Raw genomic sequence first — 23,561 nt, 5'->3', positions numbered from 1 at the left:
AAATACAACCAGGCCAGTAACGCTGCATGTTTCGGTCAAGTTTGCACTTAATTTCTTTATTAGCTTGAGGCGGGTCGAGAGGGTAGGAGGAGGTGATAGCAGAATCCTTTACTTGACCACTAACTGTAACGTCGCTAAACTCAAATGCGCACTGGACCTGATTCGTAGAGGTGGTCAGAGGGCATTTGAGTATTAATTAGGGCGGCAGCAGTTTCACAGGTAAGGAATTTGTCTACAGACTGAGAAAAAGTAAAGTGATGTGCTTTGCTTTGCAGTTGTTCAGGAAGGCTGTTCCAGATGCGAGCGTAATGAACTAGAAAGAAGTAGTGGCGTAGGTTTTTACGAGGGTTGCAGGATTTTTTGTAAATGAGCGTTGGACACTTTCAAATGCGAGTCTGGAACATTGGGTGTAAAGGGAGAAGAATGCGGGACAGAATTCGATGATTGATCGTACGCATAGCTTAAAGATTGCTACCATTGTATCTGGAAGGTGGCAGGATCGCAGTATTAGAGAGCTGAGCCTGCGTGCTCATGCAACCTGGAAATGTACCTGGTGGGAAAAGCTAAAAGTACAGGAGTATCGGAGACCGAGGTTACGGTTCGAGGCTTGGACAGCAGGTGCTTGAGTCCAAGGAAGCGCTTTAGTGGGGAGAAACGAAGTGTCATTAGGTCAGGAGGTCTAGAGTAAGAAGCTGTGCTATCATTCTCCTCCACAGCCTCATGTGTGGGCTGATTATTTACCATATCTCCTAAATCAGCAGTCGATCTCGTTGGCGTGGTGGAGGTCGGAGATAATGTTTGTGGATGCTCAGAGATAGGAGTGGAGGGCGCATGGTCATGAGCGCGGGGTACAGGAGCTGGGTCCAACAGACAGCTTTGTGTGGCATTGTGGCACTGGTCAGCGCAAGTACTGGTGGGTGGAGATGCAACAGGTTCTGGTGGCTTTTTGGTAAGTTGTCTTTGCATTCTTGTACCAGCAGCTTTAGGTTTCAAGGTATGGAATTTTTTGGTAGATGAGAGAAGAGTTCGGGCTGTTAGCAGACGCGCAGCATCTTTTTCACCCCGGAATTGAATTGTTATCGGGCAGCACATGGATGGTTTCGACTTTCGAAGCCACCGAACTGTACACATGGTATCCAGCATGCCACATGCTGTCAAGATGGCAGTTTTGGTGTGCTCAAACGGAGTTCGATCAGGTGCGTTGAATACTAGGACCTGGTGCCTACATTTGATGCGTTGACAAATCTCTGACGCAATCGTGTCAATTAGAATAGACGCTTTTTCTAAGTTTGTAGGATCACATGTTGCATCAGGATTTAAGAGACGTGCAATCGATTGTATGGCTCGCATAGAAGACGTTTCAATTTCCATATTGTGTAGACGGATCATGAGATTTTCCAGGTCTTTCAGGACCTGAGATTCTACTGGTAGTTGTGAGGGTTGAGTGCGGCCAGGCTGCGGAAGCAAAGATATGTCGGTTAGGACTACTGAACAATCTGTGGTTGTCTGTGGTACAGTTTTTTCCGGCCTCGATGGATGTGGGGTTGGGGAGCTGGGTCTTCTGGCTGCGAGCCGCCTCTTTGGATATACTGTGGAGATAGTTGATGGGGATTCGGGGTCTGGCAACCGCTTAGAGGAAGACGGGAGTGGTGTCATAATGAAATACTTCAAAGTAGGTTGAGAAATAGTAGTGTTACTTTTGAGATGAGTGGCGTTTCCGGTCAGAAGCGAAAAACCATTTGGTGGAAAAGGTGATATTCAGGAAAAACTGAATTGGTGGGCAAATGGCGGCACGTCGTCAGGGGCCACTATGCAGGAGAAGGCTAAACGCGTTGGGGACTGACACCTATTAAGCCTACTGAGGAAGGGAGACCTGTTTAACACTGTGGCCGCAGATAATCAGGGATACCTGGTGAAAAACAGTTACCTAGTATAAAAATGGTTAAAGACCTATGGGTGGGCTATAATCAAAAAACGTTTCTACAACACCTGACCTTGAAATTTTGTGTGCCTCATAAGATGACGGAAGGCGCCATAAAGCAGGCCATCTTAAGTCACTTCATTTCAAATAACTTGATATCCCTTGAGATACATGGATCCCTCACAAACTTTTTTGCGTCACAAAAATGCGCATATATAGAGAGAGTTTAACTCAGGCCAAGGACGAATGACCCATATCAGGGACCACCAGTTCGACTTCCCAGAAGCCTTCAGTCGAGTCTCACAAGTCCCGCCGCTCCACAGACTCGATCCTCAGGGATTCAAGGGAAGACTCCACGTTGGACCAAGGCGGTCCTAACAAATAAAACATTTTCAGTGGAAGTAGGATCGGCTTACGTTTCTCTGGCACCGGTCTACGTTGGAGTTTCTTAGGGCTCCATTTTGTGATCGCTTCTATTTCAGCACTGCGTAAACGGCCTTCAAGACGTTCCTTCTAGTCCATGTCCACTTCCATGGATTACTTGAAATCTTGAAGTTTCAACGCCAGCGCCCCGCAAATGGATGTCGAAGCTGCAAAGCAGTGGTTGCTTAACAGGCACCTCCACATTCATATGTCATTCAGAGGAGACTCAGCAAAGGCCCTTGTGCATGATGGGAATTAACCATAAGTCATTACGATGATGGATAAAGATTTTATGGATCAATCCCCCCTTAAATATATCCTTACTTCATCAGAGAATATCAACTTGTACAGCATTCGCCATCTAACTGTGGTTTAACACACCTTCCGCCAAGAAAAGACTGGACAAGTGCAGGTGTGTGACGGTTCGCGCACCTCGGCGACCCACCAAACTATACTGGAGAGTGATCCCACGACACTCGCAGGGTCTTTTGCCAGATTAGTCAATATTTAGAGGTTCGATGTACAGAGTATCCTGGACTTCCAGGTTTTGGGCTGAAACCTCTTCGGTGATGAGTTGCGTTAAAGTGGTAATGTACTTGCAGTTCCCGCCAGACACCGCTGCCTTGCAGTCCATCGTTTGAGCCAAACGCCTTGGTTAAGGACACTAATCATTCTGCAGTATAGCCATGGTCGCCATGGCGGTGTTTCAGCCCGCGTGCAAGCATGAATTGCGCATATTCAAATGGACTCATGCCACATCGACGGTCGCGTGTTGCTGTGGGTGGACGCCTTGGTCGCTGCATAAATTCGGACAGATGAGCGGGATTGGGTTGCTGTTTACGCCTACCTTCTTTCTCTTTCACATAGTTTTCCTTCCGGCTCTCCCCATCCATCGGTGACTCACCTCTTGTAGGCTTAGAGCTTAGGGCTGACGAATTCGTTCGTACTGCAACGGCATTGCAAGCAACATCCGGCCAGCAACTTCCGCGATGTTAACAACACACACGGTTCAAGCTCAAAGCGCACACCTTCATCAGGCAAAATGTTTTCTCATTTCGCTTTGGTACTGCCTGAAATAACCTTCCTTCGACGGTAGCTCACGCTGTGTCTACTACCCACTTTGAAGTACTAGGCGCTTTCTAACCCGAGCGCTTGCGCCGGCAGGATTACTGCCCTGCGCTGAGAACTAAAAGAGTGGTTCCGCACCTTATTTTTGCCTACGCCTTTCACGCGAACGACAAGCACAAGGATGACACAAGAAGCATGCGCGAGATCTCCGATCCTGTGCACCAGTCCGTGAATCCGTGATTGGTAGAAAGGCCACCGAAGGCCGTTCTCGCCTTCGACATTTGCTACGCGCCTACAAAGTGTAAAGCTATGGTGCAAAACGTGCTGTCTTTGAAAATGCGAATAAGAAATTAGAGAACGACAGTGGAGTCTGTGGAGCACCGGGTATATCGTCAGTCTCATTAGTTTTGACGGCAGTATGATAAACTAAAACGACGCACAAATATGGAGCGCTGCAATTACGTCAGTCAGGAGAGCTGGAGCATTATCAGGTCCAAGGTCACCTAATTTGAGGGAGGATAGCTAGAATCGGCCGAGACTAGCAGATTCTCAATGAGGTTATCAAGAGTAGCAGAACATGATTACCTTAAATTACATCCAGCACTAAAGGCTTATGTGACTGGCCATCTGCTACGCATACCGAATCCCCGCTTATTGTGGGAAGTGCTGCTTTATTTTTCCCATATTGGGGTGGCGAAACCAAGAAGCGTACAGAATTTGACATGACGGGATGAAATTAAGGATGTTACGAAAAGTTTGTGTGTTTCTTCCCTTCCAGAACGCATGTCCACTTGTACCAACCAGGGACTGGATTAAGGCAGACAACAACCCTGGTTTTCGCCCCGGCATCGTTTGGATTGACACGTATGAGATAGCTTATACAGAGAATGATGTACTGAGTCAGGTTAGTCAGCTTTTCAAACTGAGAGGATAAACACATTCCAGAATTTCATGACAACTCGGTTGGTCTTTGGAGGATGATTTCAAATCAGGTTCAGATGCTTAAAGGCTATCTTGCTAACATCCGGCTGTTTCGGTCATGCCTGGTGTTGTGTCTATATTGGATTCATTCGGACTGAGAACGTCACCAATTGTATCCTAAACCACTGGAGCTGGACAGAGAAGAGATACGGTTTCTACCCTTCGTTTTCAATGGGCAATATATGCACAGTGTGGGTTAAAGTTCAGAGAGTTAAATTCCTCTACAAGCGATAGGTAATTGGATGACCTATTACCTTACTGAGACGGGACTAAATCAGGGGTGGTAAAACCAGACGTAAATGAGATCCGATTCAAACAATTGTTCGTGCATAACCGTGACTGTGAGATGTGTGGAACATCAGAAAGTACCGACTGATGGCGGCAGATTGTGTGTTCTCAACACCACACCTATTATTTTCCAGAGGGTACCGTTGAAACGCTTAACCCGACTTTTACACTGTGGATTACAAGCCGACGTATGACATATAATGGAACCTTTCTTCATAAGGTTTTCGGCACCTGACAACGTGAACGATGAACCTCTGTGGGAATGGATACGGCCTGGCGGGTTGAGTAAATGGAGAATTTGTTTGGGGCAGTTAATCACAGTTGCTAATGTTATAACTATGCACGCGCATGCCATAGGAATCTAAAGAACTCGACACACATCGTGAGCATATAGCGGTCGCGTATAATAAATGAAAAGGGACTCTTAAAATCCAAAACTGAGCGCCCCGACGTTTGTGCTGATTTAATGGGATTACCGTAGGATTTTCAGAATCTCGGCTTCAGCTCGGCAAACACTTTGCAGGCTGAAATAACCCGCTTGGTGTCATTGATATAGTAGAGGAGATTCTCAACGTGAAAAACGAAAGATATGGGTTCTTCCTGAATGACAGAGGGTAACGTAATTCTCCAGCTCCCCATAAACGCGCATTTTGCGCAACAGAACGTCGACAACGTGGTTGCGTTTGCCACGTTTATGGGTACCACTATATATGTACTAGGTTGGCTGAGTCCTCCGGTGCCGGTTTCGTTATCTGTCACCTTACTCTTATGTCCACCGCCAAATGGGAATCTGATCTAACGCTTATCGGTAATCCCTTGGGTATTACTACAGAAGGACGAATAGCATATTTTGGAACACATCCCTTTCAGTTTTTCGGATATGATGATATTGCAAAAGATTCGCTGAAAACATGCTGGGAGCTTTTCGACACCAAATGGCAGGCGACGAAAATGAAACAGGTCATCACAAACTTCCAATGTTATAAAATGTTTGTCGGACTCTGAGATCCAAGTTATGTAGTGTTGTGACTCACTGAATGGTCGTGCAGCTCTGTGTTAATCCTTGACTCCCTGTCCCACCCACTGTGGCGTCTTGAAAAGGCACGGTAAATTCAGACAGCCCTTTATGGAGACAAAGGGGTGTTATCACAACTGCATTTATAGGGTAAACGCAGAACCTTCCATAAGGTCGTGCTAGAATTTCCGTAATGGAGCAAGAAGCGTCGAGCTGAAGATTCTCGCTCCATATTGGCTGGCATCCTGACCAATCAGGGCGTGCCTTCATTTGTTTTGTATCCTGCACGTGACACACCCGTCTAAATGAAGTAATTTTCGGTTACTTGGGATGGCTGACCTCCGGACGCCTTCTGATTGAGGCGGATGTCCAACCGACCACTGCCTGGAACTCACCTTTGACGACTTCTCTGGAGGCCGCCGAACGTCTGTCCGTCTATGTGGCTGCGAGCATGGCGATTAGGGATTCGGTACCCTCCACTTTTGAGCTATGTTACGGCTGTCCAAATTCCATGCGGCGTGGTTTCCTTATTGAGCGCCAAATTGCCTGAAGTTGGATCCCTTGATTTGGCCGTTCGTATGATCTTATTTGTGACTCGTGCTTGAAGTAGTATTAGACCCTGCGTCCACCGTGGGGACCATTCCCGAGGTTTTCGAATCAGTATCTAATCTCTGTGTGAGTGTTGTTGCGCAACTTCCGCCAGTCTCCCTCTACTGACTTTCCGCATGGCAGTGAAACGACCCGCATAAACTTAGGGTTGTAGGCTGAGCAGCTCGGACCACAGGCATAACGGTGCATTCTGCTGGCAGGATTTGCTAAAACGGACTAAAGTGAGAGGTTCTCTGGCGCTGGACGCCAGAAGCTGATTAGTCGCTGCATCGCCTATGCTCTCTATGGTCTCGAGCTTGGCTGCAGTTGTGGCGGCCACAAAATCGTCAGGTTGTGGTGTTCCCATGAATGTATTTTGGCCATCTGCATTTGTTTCATTAAAAGTGGCAACGAATGGTACTGAGCTGAGAGTTCTCGCTATCTCTGTTGGACACGCCAGCGTAGGTGATGCAATCTTCAGTATCCCTTTTGGTAATTTGAAACACTTGATAGCAGGATTTGCTAAAACGGACTAAAGTGAGAGGTTCTCTGGCGCTGGACGCCAGAAGCTGATTAGTCGCTGCATCGCCTATGCTCTCTATGGTCTCGAGCTTGGCTGCAGTTGTGGCGGCCACAAAATCGTCAGGTTGTGGTGTTCCCATGAAGGTATTTTGGCCATCTGCATTTGTTTCATTAAAAGTGGCAACGAATGGTACTGAGCTGAGAGTTCTCGCTATCTCTGTTGGACACGCCAGGGTAGGTGATGCAATCTTCAGTATCCCTTTTGGTAATCTTGAAACACTGATAACGAATATTGAACAAGGAACTTTAGGTCAGGATATTGACAGTGTCCGCGAGACCAAGGTCACAAGGGAGTTTGTGGAGTATGAAATTTGCGAGCCGATCGTGTTCAGCTGCCCCCGGTTTCCACAGCTACAGTTGAAATTCACATGCATCATCAAACTGAGCAAAGCCGGTTTGAAACATGTCCTCATACTTCGTCAACCAACTTTCAAAAGTCCGTCTATATTTAGCGTCCAAAATGAATTCAGGCATGGAGCTGGCAGCAGCAGCTGCGGAAACGGACGGATGTCCATTCGTTTTTGTCGTATTCGTCGACATTCTGTGCATCGGAGATGCAACAAGCCTAATTTGAGCCCCTTCGAGCTGATTGCGTTGCTTTCGTGGAATTACTTGGAGTTGCTGTGCTGAAATTGACATCGTGTGCTCGGGTTGCCGCCAGCTGTTGTAATGGGGCAAGAAGCGTCGAGTTGAAGACTCTCGCTCCACATTGGCAGGCATCCTGACCAATCAGGGCGTGCCTTCATTTGGTCCGACTTGAAATCCTGGAGTTCCAATGCCAGCGCCCTCCAAATGGATGTAGACGCTGCCAAGCAGTGGTCGTTGGACTGGCACCTTCCTCTGAATGATGAAAAGTGCGTCCATGTATCGTTTGGAGGGGATTCAGCGAATGCCTTTGTTATGCATGGTGAAAAGGGACCAGAAAACATCATGAAGATAGATGCCAAAAAAGATTTAGGCATCTGGGTCTCCTCAAACTTGTCCTTCGCACCACACCATGAGAAATCGGCCCAAAAGGCATTCGCCGTTTTACGGATGATCCGACGTACCTTCTCCCGTATTACTCGCATGGACTTCCAAATACTCTATGGGGCCTACGTCAGACCGCTCCTGGAGTACGCCAACCAAGTTGTCTACTCAGGACGTACGAAAGACGTTACCCTCATTGAGCGTGTCCAGCGGGCCGCCACGAGAATGGTTGCCGGCCTCAAGTCCGTGGACTACGAAACGCGTCTCGCGACGCTTGATCTCTTTCCCCTGGAGTACCGTCGCCTCCGAAGGGACCTAATTCTTACCTACGCCCTGTTTGAACAAAGCTTGGCAAACAGGTTTTTTACCGTTGACCCAGCAAACACCCGGCGGGGACATAGTAAGAAAATCTTCAAGCTCAGGGCACACACATTCATTAGACAAAACTTTTTCATTTCGGGTAGTAGCTGCGTGGAATGACCTTCCTCCGACGGTTGTACACGCTCCTTCTCGAACCCAATTTAAAGCACTATTAGACATTTATTTATGCGAATCCTCGCGCTGGCGAGCATACTGCCCCGCGCTGAGAACATAAAGAGCAGTGCTACACCGTTTTTTCACTTGTGCCTTCCAGGTGAAAGACAGCCACTGACCGACAAGAACAAAAGCGACCCGGGAAACTTGGGCAAAAGCCTCGATCCTGTGTATCAATCCGTGAATCCGTATCCTTCAACATGAATCGATTCATCGTCCCGATGTCGCCGTGATTTGTGGCGATAGGCTTGGAACCTGGAGATAAGTTAGCGAAAAGTGATGGCTATTACATTTTTACCGCAGTTAGGCTGTTGATGGAGAGCACATCGCGATCCTTGCCCGATGAAATTTCTATCTTACCGTGCAGCTTCAGGAAATCATGCCCGAATAGGGCACCGGTGCAGAAGTTTGACATTACAAAGATGTTCAATCCACTGTCTTCTCTGATGCCACTCATACACCTTTTGCAATGCACTGTTGATTCAAGTCCCGCTGCGCGGATCCAATTCCCTCCTTCTCGGCGTGGTCTACCGTTGCCCCTCGAGTCCTGCGGAAGACGACCGATTCCTCATGGAAACCCTTGACCAGCTCTCATCTAACTACCACTTCACTCATCTCCTGATGGTAGGTGACTTCAACGATCCCAAGGACTCTTGGATGAAGCTCCAACGCGTCGAATCAAGCAGACTTTGCATCGGCGCTGACCGAAGTCGTTCAACAGAGCGCTTGGACTCAACATGACGTTGCACCCACCAGATACCGCGCAGGCCGACTACCATCCCTCCCGGATTTGGTCATCACCAACGAAAGACGCTTTGTCGATCAAGTGATAATTAACGCTCCACTAGGACATAGCGGCCACTGTGTGCTGACCTTTGATTTTATCTGCTATTGTGCCAGAAATCCCGAACAATTGTGTATGTCATGGTTGTACGAGGGCTGGGATACTGCCAGGGCGCCCACACTTAGACAGGAGGATGATTAGGGTCCTCATCCAAAGCCTTTGGCTCAAAAGCCTAACCGCAAGGCAGCGGTGTTCGGCTGGAAATGCAAGTACACTACCTTTTTTTACGGAACACGTCGCCATACATGTTCCAACCCCCAACCTGGAGGGCCAGGAGACTGTGTTCGTCGGACCTCTACCCATGGACCAACCTGGTATGAGAGACTCTGTGAGCATCGTGCGGACACTCCCCAGTATAGCTCAATGGGTCGCCGAGGTACACAAACCGCCACACCACGGTAAAGTCCAAGGACCTCAAACTTGCATTTGAAACTTATGCCGTGTAGACTTTTCAGTAATGCGCATCTTTCTTGAACAAGTTAACCTTGGACCGGCTTCGGTGGAAGACTTGTATAGGACGATTGTCCGGAAAGTTCACGAGGGTGACGCGATGTTCGTCCCAAAAAACAGCATTCAGTCGGATGAGCCGCAGGCTGCCTAAAAGAATTCGGCGTCTTCTTGAAAGAGGTCCCAAGTATTTTCTAGAAAGTTGACATCAGGAGACACGGAAGATGAGTTGGCATTTCGTAAAATGCGCGACCGCTGTAAATCAGAAATCCGCCAATGCAACATACGAAAACAAGCCACCATTCCGGACCTCTCCCGGAAAAAGAGAAATGTGTTGTTCAGATACAGAAACAAGCCATTCGCGTTCTTGAGGGACAGGAACGGGAACCCACAATTCTTATAATAGTGGTGTAGTGGTTAACGGCCCTATGGAGTCTCTAGTGAACAGAGCAAATTACTAATGTAAGCCAGATACAAAGTCTTAAGGAGAAAAATCCAAGTAAATCTTGACTCACAGTTCAAAATAGGAGATTCCGTAGTCCCGTATTCCGTTGAACCACCACATCAAGAATAGTTCTATCTTCCTGGTATCCCAGATCTCCGGTGATCGAAATATTATTCCACAAGCGTGAATATATTGGTCCAGTGTTTGTAGCTGAAATGTTCGTTCACGTTTAGTGTTAGCAGCGGTCAAATATAGCCAACCGGCGGTCACAACAACAGTCACTCAGCAAAAGTCTCAAAGTCACGTTGGAGCCAAACAGCGGGCGGTAGAGGTTGTATTTCCGTAAAACGCTTTTGTACAGCGATGTGACTGATAATGATGGTAAAAAAGAAGATGATACTGAACATGAAAAAAAGCAGTTTACAAGTGCTAGAAGTCCGAGAACAAAACAATCCGAGGTAACTAACATTTTACTCGTCTAAGAACAAGCGTGGATGGGCGGAATCGACTGTTGCACCATTTTGCTAAACGCATGAAGTATGTCAGCATGGTTCCAGTGCAAGCACGTGCCATCGTCGTTAGCTCTAGATCGCCCCTAATGGGCGCACGAATCACTTTAAACGAAGTCCGTGCTGCGGTCAAAATTTGAAGCCCACACCTTCCGGGTAGGTATATTTTGCTTTTGAGCATCATCTTTGTTCTGTTTTGATGTCCAAAGATGCAGTCAATAGATATCGGGTGGTATTCAGCCTACTATCAGCTTGGCAGCGGATCACATCGGCATCTTGTTACATTCATTTCAAGTCAGTAAAGGTCTTTGATAAGTCCATGTCCTCCCACACCTACTTGTTGAGGTTTTGACTTTTTGGCGGTTATCCTAGTGCTCCCATAATCGACTCTTGTTTAACTCTCCTTTGTAGCCACCTTTGCCGGACACATTATCGTCATCATCCTAAGCCTTCACAACACCCACCTGTCAGCATAATGTACTCGAACCCATTGCATTCTGGGTTCTCTTCCTGTCTGTTGAGGCAATGGCACATGACAGATAGTCAACTAACTCCACAAAACCTCGTGTTTCCCGTGTTCATCAGGTGTGCGTTCACTTTACCTCATGATGTTTTTATAGCGCAAATCCTGACGCGTACGAACTGATACCGAGTCTATTGGACCAAAAAAGAGTTGGTGTGAATCGGCTACGTGAATATTTAGGACCACTAATCAAACGAAAACTTTCTGCTGTACTGTTGTTCGGCGCAGCAGTGCGGTCAGAGGACAAAGATTCTGTTGGATCCATGGGGGACTCACAATCGGGTCCAGTGATTTCAGCTGTTCGGTTGTTGAAGCAAGAGTTTCCATCACTCGTGGTCATATGTGACGTTTGTCTGTGCGCCTACACAGACCATGGGCATTGTGGTGAGTTATGCACTCTTTTCTATATGTCTCCCGCAGGAATTTTGTTTGAAGACGGATCGATTGATCCGGGTTCGAGTGTGGATCGTCTGGCCCAAGTAGCGTGCGCGTACGCCAAGGCAGGTTGGTTTACCTTTCTCTCGCAAGTGAATTCGATGTCCATTAAGCCTCATTTTACCCGAACACACCCTTGGGACGCACTACTTTAGCGGCATGCCAATCAAATGCCTTTTTTCATTCAATTGAGTTGCGGGAAAGCTAGGCATTTTTTCCTCTCTGTGGTCGTTCCAGCGTAGCAACTTTCCGGTGCTTAGCTGTCATGCCACCCGAAGAAAGCATGAGTGTTGAGACTGCCAGGCTGTTCAAGTCTAGACGGGAGCACTCGACATACCGAGGTTGGATTCGAACTACGGACCTTCCCGTCAGTAAGTTCGCGCGTTAACTACTGAGCTATCTCGATCCCTTACGTGTGCTCGTGGTGCGTCAGTAGTTCTCTTTTATAAGAATGCTTAAAGCAGGCACTGCGGATGTGTCAGCTTTGGCGAGATTTATTTGATTCGACAGTTGGGTGGTTAGAATATTAATTAAAGTTCCCAACTGTCAAATCATGTGAGCAGCATTTTAGGGTTTGACATACATGTCACACCAACCATGATGAAATGTGCGCTTTGATCTCCTCAAGCTTGTAAAAGCGTTGTCATTCGTTTGGGGAATTTGTACGTATGTGAAAATTAGTCATGAGTGAACTGTGTTTTGAAGCTCCACCTGAAAAAGTCGTTTCGTGTTTACTTAAGACCGCATAGAATTCGCAAAACCTGCTCAGATCTATCCGGAGTCTCACACCTTAAGTAAGGGAAAAACTGGCACTTCCGAAGGTTCTTCAGTTTGTGTGGGCTGACAAGTAGTGAATTTGGGTGCTAAATTTTCGTATTCACTCCGATAACGTTTCGGTCAGCTTATCGTAATTTTTGTTTACAACTGTTACATTGTTCATGAGTTAGTTGCCCATGGCCGATCGGCTTACTCAGCCGACCCACGTTGATGAGGTGGCCGGCTTTAGGTGGTGTCGGCTAGATGGCATCAAATTTCGTTCCACAAGATAATACCATGCCAGGAGGCTAAAAGAGAGCAGGCATGCGAAGACAGTGAAACCCCGTAATACGGTTAATCGTATTACGAAATGATCTGGGGGAGTGCGCGCTGGAGTCTGCGCTAGGAGTGCGAAGGAAGTGAGGTGTATCTCCGGGGCCACAAGCGTGTACATAACTGTTAGAAGCAGCGATGCTGCCCTGTTCCGAGGAAGGACGGTTTAGAACAGGTGATGATAATGCAGTAGTTTTGAAACACAGACCTTGCGATGAATCTGACGCTGCTTCAAACGCCTCTGCTGTGTGCGGAAACATCACAAGCGAGATATCTATATCATGTTGCCTGCGCCTTCTATCTAAGCCAGCGCGGAGTAGTTTAGGCCATTAGTCGTCTCTGGATAGGGACCCACCAAAACCTCTAGTGTCCGCTGCCAGACTTTTGAGTTGTAAACTCAAGGAGGGTTACCTCACAGAAACCCTACCTTTCGGCCTGGACAATCTGGCAAGTATCATTTACCTGTAGTTTTTCCAGCAACGTTCTTTCCCAGTGCCCCTATAGGCAAACATATTTGGATCATTCGCTTATCACTTATCTGGTCAACGTTCTCTACTCAATCCACTGACCACTAGCAATAACTAATGAATCACTTTGATAACTGCACCCAACAACTGTCGACTTTCTTACTGTACGTCAAGTTGCCGAGCAGGTAGTGCTTTTCCCGGACCTCATACTGTCCTACAGTTGATGTGTGCCATGTCTCCGGAACACGTACACAAGATTCAAGTTTGGTAATTCACCCTGAAGCACTAAGGATGAACTCTTTCACCTATTGCTCTACGCTTGTCCACTAGTTTGTGAGAGTTTGTGACTGATTGAGTGGAAGTTGCACTGGGTCCTCCGGATGAAGGATTATATTCTACTGAACGGTCTTCTTTGCACTGCTTTGTTATCCTGCTCAGTCACGCTCATTTCCACTTCAAATGACAACCAGTGCCTGTTTTTGTCCCAGTAGACAGCAGTTTTGAACACAGAGGCGGTGTCATGAAAACCGGAGTGGGTTCAGTCCTGCCGGAAATGCATATTCCAACATGTTCTGAAAGGGCGAAACTCCTGGCAACCAACAATGGTCGTTTTTACTAACTCGGGTAATGCTATAGCAGTATTCATTGAACATAGGTTTCTCCCACAGTTTCTTGACCCCCCTTGAAGCGTTGTGCGCCAACTCCCGTGGACGCGTGAAGGTCCACAGTAAGTTATTCTCTCAGTTGGGCGATGTGGCTCAGTAGTTAGAACGCGGATTTACTGACCGAAGGCCGATGGTTCGAACCCGACCTTTGCCTCTCGACTTCCCCTGTCTAGGCTTGGGCAACCTGGCAGTATCCCAGCCCTCGCGCTTCATTTGGGTGGCATGGCAGCTAAGCACCGAACGAGTGTTACAACTGAACGAATTTTCTGAATTTACTCTATCCAGTGGTGTGAGGCGAGGCTGTCTTTTTCCTCTTTTCTTTTCAACTTCATCCATTCGACTATGGAAGACTCACTCCAAACATTAAATCCCCTGGACTCAAAATGTTCGTAGGGTGTTCGCCGACAAATAGCGAGTACGCAGACAACACAGATGATGATATCGTTGTGCAAACAATATTAAATAAACAATTCCGTCTCACGGTTTGGTATGCGTTTCATACCCACAAACAGTAGAGTGATGCCGCAAGGTTGGATAAGTTCAGACACGAACCTCATGATTGCGGATTAGCCAACTGATTCTGAGGACAAATCGCTCTACGTGGGTAACTGTATCAGTCCGGGTGATCAAGCTAAAGATTTCTTTTCCATTTGAATGGAGACGTCTAGAAGGACTTTTGTCCACATGCATCATCTGTAGCACAGATGTGAAGTCTTTCTCTCAGGGGGTCGAGATTACAACGCTGTGGCACACTTTAACGTTATGTAGATCAGACAGCTGACACTATAAACCAAGGACGTTAAGAAAACTTTCAGTTTTTGGTCATAGGAGCATTGTCCGAGTCTGGTGGGAACATCGTGTCAGTAATATCCTGCGGTGTTCAAAAGTAATAACTCGCCAACGGTAGATGTGCTGACCACACTCCATGAGTTGCACTGGCTTGGTCACACCTTCAGTATGCCAGTCGACCGACTTTCTTCAAGTGCCCCTTTACACAAACCCTCGAAGGGTGGAAACAACCCAGGCGAGGTCAAACAATGACTTGGCAGTGACTTAGATAATCCATTACAATTAAATTCAGCTGCGCTAGTCACTTCTGTCTCCTGGATGGGAAGCCGGAGACGTCACATCACTGATTGGATACATTGCCAGACATAGCCCAGTCGCTCACTCATTTACGCGCATTCATCCAGTGTGTTGTCTTCAATACAGCTTCCCCTCGCAATCCTGCTTGATGGAGACTCCACTCTTGGGTTTGTGCGCTCAGTTATGACAGCCTTTGGTTGACGAAGTGCGGTAAACCAGCAACACAGATTACTGTTTGTTTGGCGTATTTTGTGCGGGAGAAGGTAAACTTGTCCATGCAAATGTCTGATCTACTGTAACTATCAGTCACTGGTCCGTATTATGTGTTTTCGGATAGGAAGTAGTTACTTCTGTGCACAACACGCAAGCAAGCCCACTAACAGTGAATAAAATAGTATTGCGCGTTTTATGTGCACGAATCCGTTGGGGAATCGGAACCAGATGTTCAGTGGCGTAATACTTCTGTAAAATCAAAACCCAGAGAGATGTGCCTCACATAGTGTCACTTTTTAGAAGCAACTGAATATAATAATAAATAATAATTATTCTCCAGCTATAACACCGTTTTTGTACCTAGCTGCCGTGCCACCCGAAGGAAGCATGAGGGCTGGGATACCGCCAGGTTCCCCAAGCCTAGACAGGAGAAGTCGAAATACCTCTCGAGTTTGAACCACAGACCTTCCGGTCAGTAAATTCGCGCTCTAACCACTAAACACCAAAACGAATAATTACGTGAAACCAGCTTTTCTGTTCAACTCTTCCATCGCTAAGGTTATGTCGCGAAACCGGCAGCACTTTCTTTACGAAGAATGCGCCTTTTGACTAATAATATACGTTACACTTATGCCAAAGTATGCGTACTAAACGCATAACAGTGACCTCAAATATTTTTCTAGATTCGAGTAGAATGCAAATCTGTGTGGTACTTTTGGAATCTTTTTCTATGTGAGCCGTATTCCTTGGTCCAGCAGAATACCAGTGATTACAAGGTACCGGCACTTTTCACGAGGTGACACTTGAGGACAACTTTGTCGTAGAAAGCTGTCGGTTGGAAGCAGGACATACTTTTGATAGACTTTGATATGTTCTAATCGGTTCATATGTTCGAGTGAAGTGCTTAGCCTGGTAGCTACGAGCAAACCCGGTCGTACTAGTCGACCAGCGTTTAATCGTTCAGAGGTTTCTTCAGATACGATTTGCTACAGTCAACACGTCATCATCTAAAATTCAAAGTATCCGCTTAGAGTTGAATTGTACGTTTTAACATAGGTTGGCAGTGATACTCATAGGCTTAAAAAAATTAACCCAGGTCACTATCTCTAAGTCCTTTTACACCGCGATGATATCATTATTCCTGACTCTGTGACGAGAAATGCGACGATCTCTTGAGAAACAACTGGGAGACAATTACTGGATTGAAATAACCAATAAACCGTCACATTTTACTCAGCCGGTGATCAACAAATTGTTAGTACACAAGAGTTTTCATCATCATTCTGAGCAGTATACTCCGTCCAGACATTGTTGGTATAACATTTGTAATCCACTGCCGATCCGTTTTACAGTATGGCGGCCGAATCACCGGATGATAACTCTTTAAGCTGTTGGATTCAATGAGTCTTTTAACATAAATTTATTCGTACATTCATGATACTGTACGCGCACACACCCAACTTCAACCACAATACTGTGTGTGCGTCACCCAAAATCACGGTACGTTGGCAGCATAGAAGTTGGCACATCTCGTTTCGAAACCATCAGATGTGGTTGAGTGTTGGGAGGCTAGGTGGTAATGACCACAAGACTGACAAAATAAGGAGCTTTATCTTGACTGGAGACTCAATAAGACCTCATTGCTCGACAGATTTAGTATTCTATAGAGGAAAATGTCGGTAGCTCAGTTAGCGTAGATGGTGGTCGTTGGCTTGTTCGCTGAGCTGGGCAATTTGATTGCAAACGTTTCATCACCAATCGAGGTGACATCATCAGTGCGTTATTGTGGAGCGTAGTAGTGCGTAGCGGTGGGTTGGTGGTCGCATATAGAATATAGTGTAGTATAGTATATAGTATAGCATATAGTATAGTGTTGTAACTGTGCGGTTCACCTATTTGGTTTGTATATTTCACATTTGGTCAATTTCCAGAAACAAATCGACTGATTTGAAGGTGAGTGGATTGAGACATATATATTTGCAGAACCGCCGTTCGAACGTGACGGTGTTGACGTCAGTTTGGTTTGTTTCATAAATAGTAAGGAGAATTTAAAAATTCCATATTGGATCTTGTCATACAGTCTTTTGAATTACTGCAAAGCTGTTTTGTTGGGAATTTCGAAGATACTGTATACAGAAGTTGGTGACCACCAGTCAGCGACAGGTGGCGGACTAGTGGGATGATTGACTCCTATGGAAACAAAATCCCAGCTCCACCTAACCTTCAATCTTATGGTTCCTAGTACGTGATCCGATGTCGACTGAAGAGTTCTCAGAAGAGTACTCGTGTGGTTTATGACGTTTCTTCTGGTCAAATCGCCTAAGCTAATCACTTTGGTGGTCGGTCATTTAAACTTGCGGTTTCGAATATCCGTTAGAATTATATCGGTGTTGATGACTGCCATCACGTACGAAACATTTATCTGAGCTATTCAACACAAGTTGATTTGGCCTTACAGGACGAGGTTCGGACTTTGCTGAAATTCATATTACTCCAACCAGGAGTAACCTGTTCAACCCGCTTTTGACCGTTCCTTTTCAACACTGAATGCGACCAGTACGCTTTTTGTTGTTTCAGGAGCTGATATCGTCGCTCCGTCTGACATGATGGACGGCCGTGTCAAGGCAATCAAGGAGGCGATTCGGTCCGTCGGTTTGTCTGAAAAGGTGGCTGTGATGTCATACTCGGCCAAATTTGCATCATCCTTCTACGGTCCCTTCCGGTTTGTGATTCATTCATTTGTGATGACCGTTAATTCCCTCCGGTTTTATTTTCATCTGGGAAACGGGATTTAGGATTTGTGAAACAGAAACCATAGTCGTACGCACGAGTTTCTGGAATTTGAGAATTCGGCTTGTTAAGGTCGCTCTGTTTAGCCCTGAAAAACGTCTCAAGGAAAAGGACTGAACTACATTTCTTAGGTCTCCCCAAATCTTTCTGTTCTATGCTTAGCTGGTCGCGCCAACTGTTTCACGTTCCTGCTAATCTCGAAATAGTTCAGCGCGAAACTGCTAACCGGAATATTTATGGTTCGAACCAAACCCTGGCTTTTCGACTTCTTTTATCTAGACTTGGGTAATCTGGCAGTATTTCAGCCCTCAGCTTCCGTCGAATTTACCGAAAGAATTCCACGGTCGAACGATCATCTTGATTGTGAGAATGCGTATTTCTTTGGCTGACACGCATACTTGCTCATGCAGTTGGAGGTTGCACAAGGTTAGATCTCAAGTTTCTGCTTCTTTCGAAGCTTGGGCAACCAGGCAGTATCCTTGCTTTCGTGCTTCTGTCAAGTTGCATGGGAGCTGTCCGATAAAAAGTTTGCGTAACGAAACCGAGGAACTGACTAATCCCCCCGTTAATTGGACGAATACGTATTCTGTCTGGCTTCGAACTATACGACGTTACGTCGCTCTGAAATTTTCTTTGGAACTTAGGTCACCTTAATGTCTACCGTATATGGCATACGATGTTACCTAACAATGAAGGCTCTGGATTATCTAAATGAAACCTACCCAGACAGAAGAACCACTCCGAAGGATACTCCACGGCCAGATCGATGGAGAATTTTTCGTTTCTGGAGGAGCCGTTCTAGACTTCGCTGGAGGGTCTGTGGTTTTGTTCTTCTAGGAGTTACTTCGCTCCCAAAGAAAGTCCAGGGACCGCATAGTCTAGAAGGAGGTACAGCAAAAATCCACATGTTTCAAACCCCGGATAACAGTTTTGAACAACGTATCTTTGGCTCACAAGTTATCCCATCAGTGACCTCTAAAGTAAGCAAAAGCTAGTTGGACTGGGTGAGCCCATTCCATTCCAGAATCTCTTCGTCACATTTGGAGCCTGAACTCGTTACATCTCAAGAGAACATCGAGCTTCGGTTTCCTCTTAACACTGCTGTTTTGGTTCTTCTGTTTGAACTTGAGTAATCATGGCGTCATCGAACATCGCAAGTTATTTATGCACCGTTCACTAATTTTATTGAGCGGGTTCTTGTAGGAAAATAATGGTAGCCGAAATCAACACACCAGTAGTAAATGCTAGTGCCCAACTGGCATATTACAACGGGGAAAAAAGGAGGGGTTGGAGGGGAAAAGGTGTGAGGACTTAGTATGAAACATTCTTGTCCTTGGGCGAAACTATCAAGAGAATATCCACCAGCGAGTGTGGAGTTCTTTTAAAGCTACTCCACAAGATGGACATTCTGCTAGAATGCTCAGGAAGGTCAGGTTCCTGAAAATAATCCAAGAATGCTCGAAGCCTACCGAACCCCTCAAACTTCACAAAAATCTCAATGAGGTAGCCGGCAAGCATCCAGGGCAGTCAACTAACCAATCAATCAATTCAGCAACGACCGACGAGTGTTCAGGCACGCCACAGAAGCACGACCGACTGTCATAAGTGTTGAGGCATTTCATAGAAGCACGGTCTATGATGATAGGTGTTCACCGAACGCCTATCGGACAGCCTGGATCAATATCATAAGTGCCCTTAAAATAGCGTGAGGCCCCTCGTAAATTCTTCACTCGCTTGTTCCCAATAAAACTGAGACACTGGAGCGGGAACAGCAGTTAGTTACAACATATTTATGGTTAGATACAACAATATGGATTGTTGGGGTAAGCCCTGTGGACTTTGGATATGCGTTCCTTGTTATGACGCTGCTTGTGAGGTGAATGAGAACTCCCGAATATCCTGCTACCCGTTTCACTTTTTCTCATTCTCTTCAGGTAGGTCAGACCTTGAATTGCCATGCTTAAACATCCAATGGGACGCCTATGGAGTTAGGTATTCATTTGCGAACTTTGATGGCGTTAACGGGAGACTCTGTCCAGTCTCTCATTTACAATATTCTTCGGCTGATCTGCTACGCAAATGCCATGTTGTATCTCAAGGAGAACATTTTAGTATTCTGAATTTCACCGTGATTGAAACAGGTGGCTTGTATGTAGCATAATCAGTTGAAGAATACTACAAACATGAGATTCAAGTGAATCTCTTACTAGCGTCGTTTGGAGATGAGACATTGTCCTCATTGTCGAAGAGAGTAAAGAACATGGCGGCACAAGCGTGTTTGGGTGAATCGATAAAGTTGTATTGTCCGTTGGGGCACAATTCGTATTCAGAAAGGTTAATACCGTGCTCATCAATATGTGGACATTGGCCACACCCTCTGTGATCCAAACTTAGTAGCCCGTGAATTTCTTTTACGTGTCTTGATATTGACGTGGGCTTTGACTGAGGTGTGGCATCTAAGTCCAATGTGCACATCTCCGAGACCTCTGGTCGCTTTTGAGAATCCGCACCGCAGCGACAGAACGATGTACCAACGAGGTAGTTGAAAAAGTATTCACTTTTGTTGCTTCATCATATTTTACGCATACGATGTCGACATTTACCTGAATGAGTGCTGTTTTGTCTGGGTAATTGAAAGTATTCTAGGGAGATAGGCAATCAACCTTGAACCGGAAAAAAGCGTCAATGGCTGTTAATCGATGTCACTGTTAATTACTGCTGTGAAATCGCAACTCCCATGTCGGTCCCTACTTCTTGTTCCCCGCACTGTGGTATATCAAAAGACACGGAAGCTTGAGACAGCTTTTTATGGAAACAAAGGGAAATGATCACAACTGTGTTTATAGGGTTATCACTGAATTTTCCACAAACTCACCCTAGAATCTTCGTGAGAGGGCGAGAAGTGCCAAGGTATAAATACCTGATCCCGTTTGGCTGGTCTGACCAAGCGGGACCTGCCTTCGTTCACTGCTTAACCGGCTCGCGACACATCGGTCCAATCGACATGATTTTCGGTTATCTAGATCTACTTGCCTCCGGACACACAAGAGTTCTTGCTTTCAATCTCCCTGCAGGTCTTCTGAGTTCCGAGAGTTTAGAGATGCTCGGAACTTGGAATACCTGTTAGTAGCATACTGCTACATCCATCCCATTATTTTCCTCTTTTCACACGGCTTTTATCAAGTAAATGGTAATTATATGGCCGGCGATAACTTATCTGTTCAGCTATCGTAAATGTTGACGTCCAGCCCTGAAGACCTAGGCAAATGAGCTTGTTCTTTACTCGTTACACACACGCACACTTGCCAGAAGCAGTCTGTCTTACACTTCTCTGATTGAAACCGCTTACTTGGTCTGACGTGTACTGTGACTTTGCTTTCATCGTCTGTTCGTGAATGATGGCATTTGGACGGTGTGTTCTCGAGTGCTCCTGAAGCCATTCCAGCCACCAAGCAGTCCGTTGTCGAATCTTCTGTCTACCATGCATTACAGTTGTTGATACAGGCCGCGGTGAGAATGACCGTGTCAATCATCAAAGTTCATCATTTGTGTCACCGTCATCGCAATTTCGGTAACAGACCTGCGTATTACTTCACAATACTGTTTCTGGAAGCACTCGAGCCTATTCACCATTCGGGATGCCGATAAGTATTCATCTGTTGACATTTTCTTTATAGTGATGCGGCGGACTCGGCCCCAGCATTTGGCGATCGTAGATGCTACCAGCTGCCCCCCGGTTCTCGCGGACTTGCCATTCGGGCTGCGGTAAGTTTGGCTCAGATGTTTTCGTCTGTCCTCATCATCGGGATTTTTTAACTGGGCAACGTTTCGCTTTTGACACAAAAGCTTCATCAGGCCCAGTGAGCGGATCACCAAGTTGGCCAGGTCTTAAGGCAGACAGAGAACCAATCAGTAAAAGCACTTCAGATTATCACCCCAGATGAGTATTGAATGTCAAGTAAAGAGTTGTCAGTTAGTGTGGTTGCCTACATCTTGTGTTTGATGGGTTGGGGGAGTTTCAAATTATCTTCAGTCGGGTTTGGTTCCCTTATCTTCCACCTCAAGAAGCTTCAACTGATAATGCACTTTGGGCACCACTGGTAGATTTCGCTGCACTGTGTGGGGTTGTGAGTGCTAAGACAATGTAGTTGGGAGAGGGAAGGTGGCTGGGTTTAAGTGCAATTCAGATCTAAGCTACTTGTGTCGATGACTGCTTCTGATAATCGCAAACCAACACGGTTTGGGATCAGCCCAAATGACATGGTGTGTGGTCACAGGTCCCCGTGCTTCTCGTCCAACTTAAAGGGCGAATTAACGGTTGAAGATTTAGCAACCGTGGAATAGTTTGTTACCCAACTGGAAGAGTCTCCTGACTAAAATAGTGTTATACGAGTCCGCTGCTCAAATACTGACTGGTTACTAACCTAGATACCATTTTGCCACCAAACTGCTGCAACCATGTGCAGACCAAATACGGAGATCAGTTAATTGAGGATGAAATATAAGAAATCATTTTTTAAAATTCAAAATAGACCTCAGGTGCCCATTTTTCCTAATACTAGATGGTAAAGCTTCACTTGAAACACAAATGTTGGGGAGGCAAGCAAAGCTTAGGTTGCGAAATATCGGCAACATGACCTTGAAGACACTCAAGCCCAGGAGAAGAGCTGCAACCATGTTTGGAGTGATTCTTAAATGAAGTCAGTTTTTTACTAATCGATATCGATTTTATATAACAGTACGATAAATCAGGATATGTATGCATGTTCCGAGGAGTGCGACGTTTGTTTACCGAATAATTCGCTTTTAGGAAACAACCGACTTCCGCTCCGTAAACAAGCGGTAGTTTTTGACTGGACAACACACCTACCCAGTACATTCTGGCGTTATGTAGATGACACTTTCGTTGTGATTAAACGTGACAAGGTCAGTAAGTTTCACAACTATGTGAATGATATGAATCCACACGTCAAATTTAGTATGGAGACGAAGTCATTCTTAGACACATAAGGTCCGGGAAAAACTGGAAAGCACAGTGTATGAGAAGCCAATTGACACCGGTGTCTGCCTATTCGAAGTCGGTATTCGCCAAGCCTTGGAGGCGATGACATAGTGGGTTAGTTCAGGAACTGGGTGGCTGCTCATATAAGGCGATGTCTTTGATCCAGTAGCGCTGTTGACTTCTCGATTGGGCCATTTCTACCACTGTCATCAACCATTGGTGAGTTAAATCCCGGGGTCCCCATCCAGGAGGCGGCAGTTGTCGACCCGACAAGGTCCACGGTTTATGGTTTTCATTTGCCAGGTCATACACCGTTCACCTCATGACCGCTTCCGCTCAGCACAGGGTTACTGATTAGGAACAACAGAGTATGTACAACGTTGCCGTGTTAACACCTACGACTTGGTCGGTCTTTGACACCCCAACACAGCAGACGACACACGCCACTGTAGTTAAGGCCTTTTGTTATGTGTTGTATGCTCCGTTCATTTTCCATACTCTATGCCTTTGTCAGACCCGACCTAAAGCTGCCACCTTGACGTGGTGGTCGGGCTTGTGTGCTGCAATGATCCCGTGGGCTACACTGGCTGGAACTTCGTTCCACAAGGTACAACCATGCCAGGAAGGCCAAAGGGGAGCAGCCAAACCAAGAGCAGCGAGACCCCGCACTACGAGCA

General features: G+C 46.2%; 1 protein-coding gene across 1 annotated transcript in view; it reads left to right on the top strand.

The window, feature by feature from the left end:
* Positions 1 to 1,130: 1,130 nt before the first annotated feature.
* T265_14007 (hypothetical protein) overlaps positions 1,131 to 23,561 on the top strand; it is a gene marked incomplete at both ends in the record, with an annotated part of 34,365 nt that continues 11,934 nt past the window's right edge. Inside the window, 6 exons of the mRNA XM_009171619.1 lie at positions 1,131 to 1,196; positions 7,600 to 8,194; positions 11,235 to 11,521; positions 11,558 to 11,641; positions 17,670 to 17,814; positions 21,560 to 21,647. Of these exons, the coding sequence (XP_009169883.1) occupies positions 1,142 to 1,196; positions 7,600 to 8,194; positions 11,235 to 11,521; positions 11,558 to 11,641; positions 17,670 to 17,814; positions 21,560 to 21,647 (1,254 nt within the window). The remainder of the gene's footprint in view (positions 1,197 to 7,599; positions 8,195 to 11,234; positions 11,522 to 11,557; positions 11,642 to 17,669; positions 17,815 to 21,559; positions 21,648 to 23,561) is intronic.

Source organism: Opisthorchis viverrini (genome assembly GCF_000715545.1).
Source record: "Opisthorchis viverrini unplaced genomic scaffold opera_v5_126, whole genome shotgun sequence".
NCBI lineage: Eukaryota > Metazoa > Platyhelminthes > Trematoda > Opisthorchiida > Opisthorchiidae > Opisthorchis > Opisthorchis viverrini.
The sequence above is the reverse complement of the archived record's forward strand: the minus strand, read 5'-3'. Positions and strand labels throughout refer to the sequence as shown.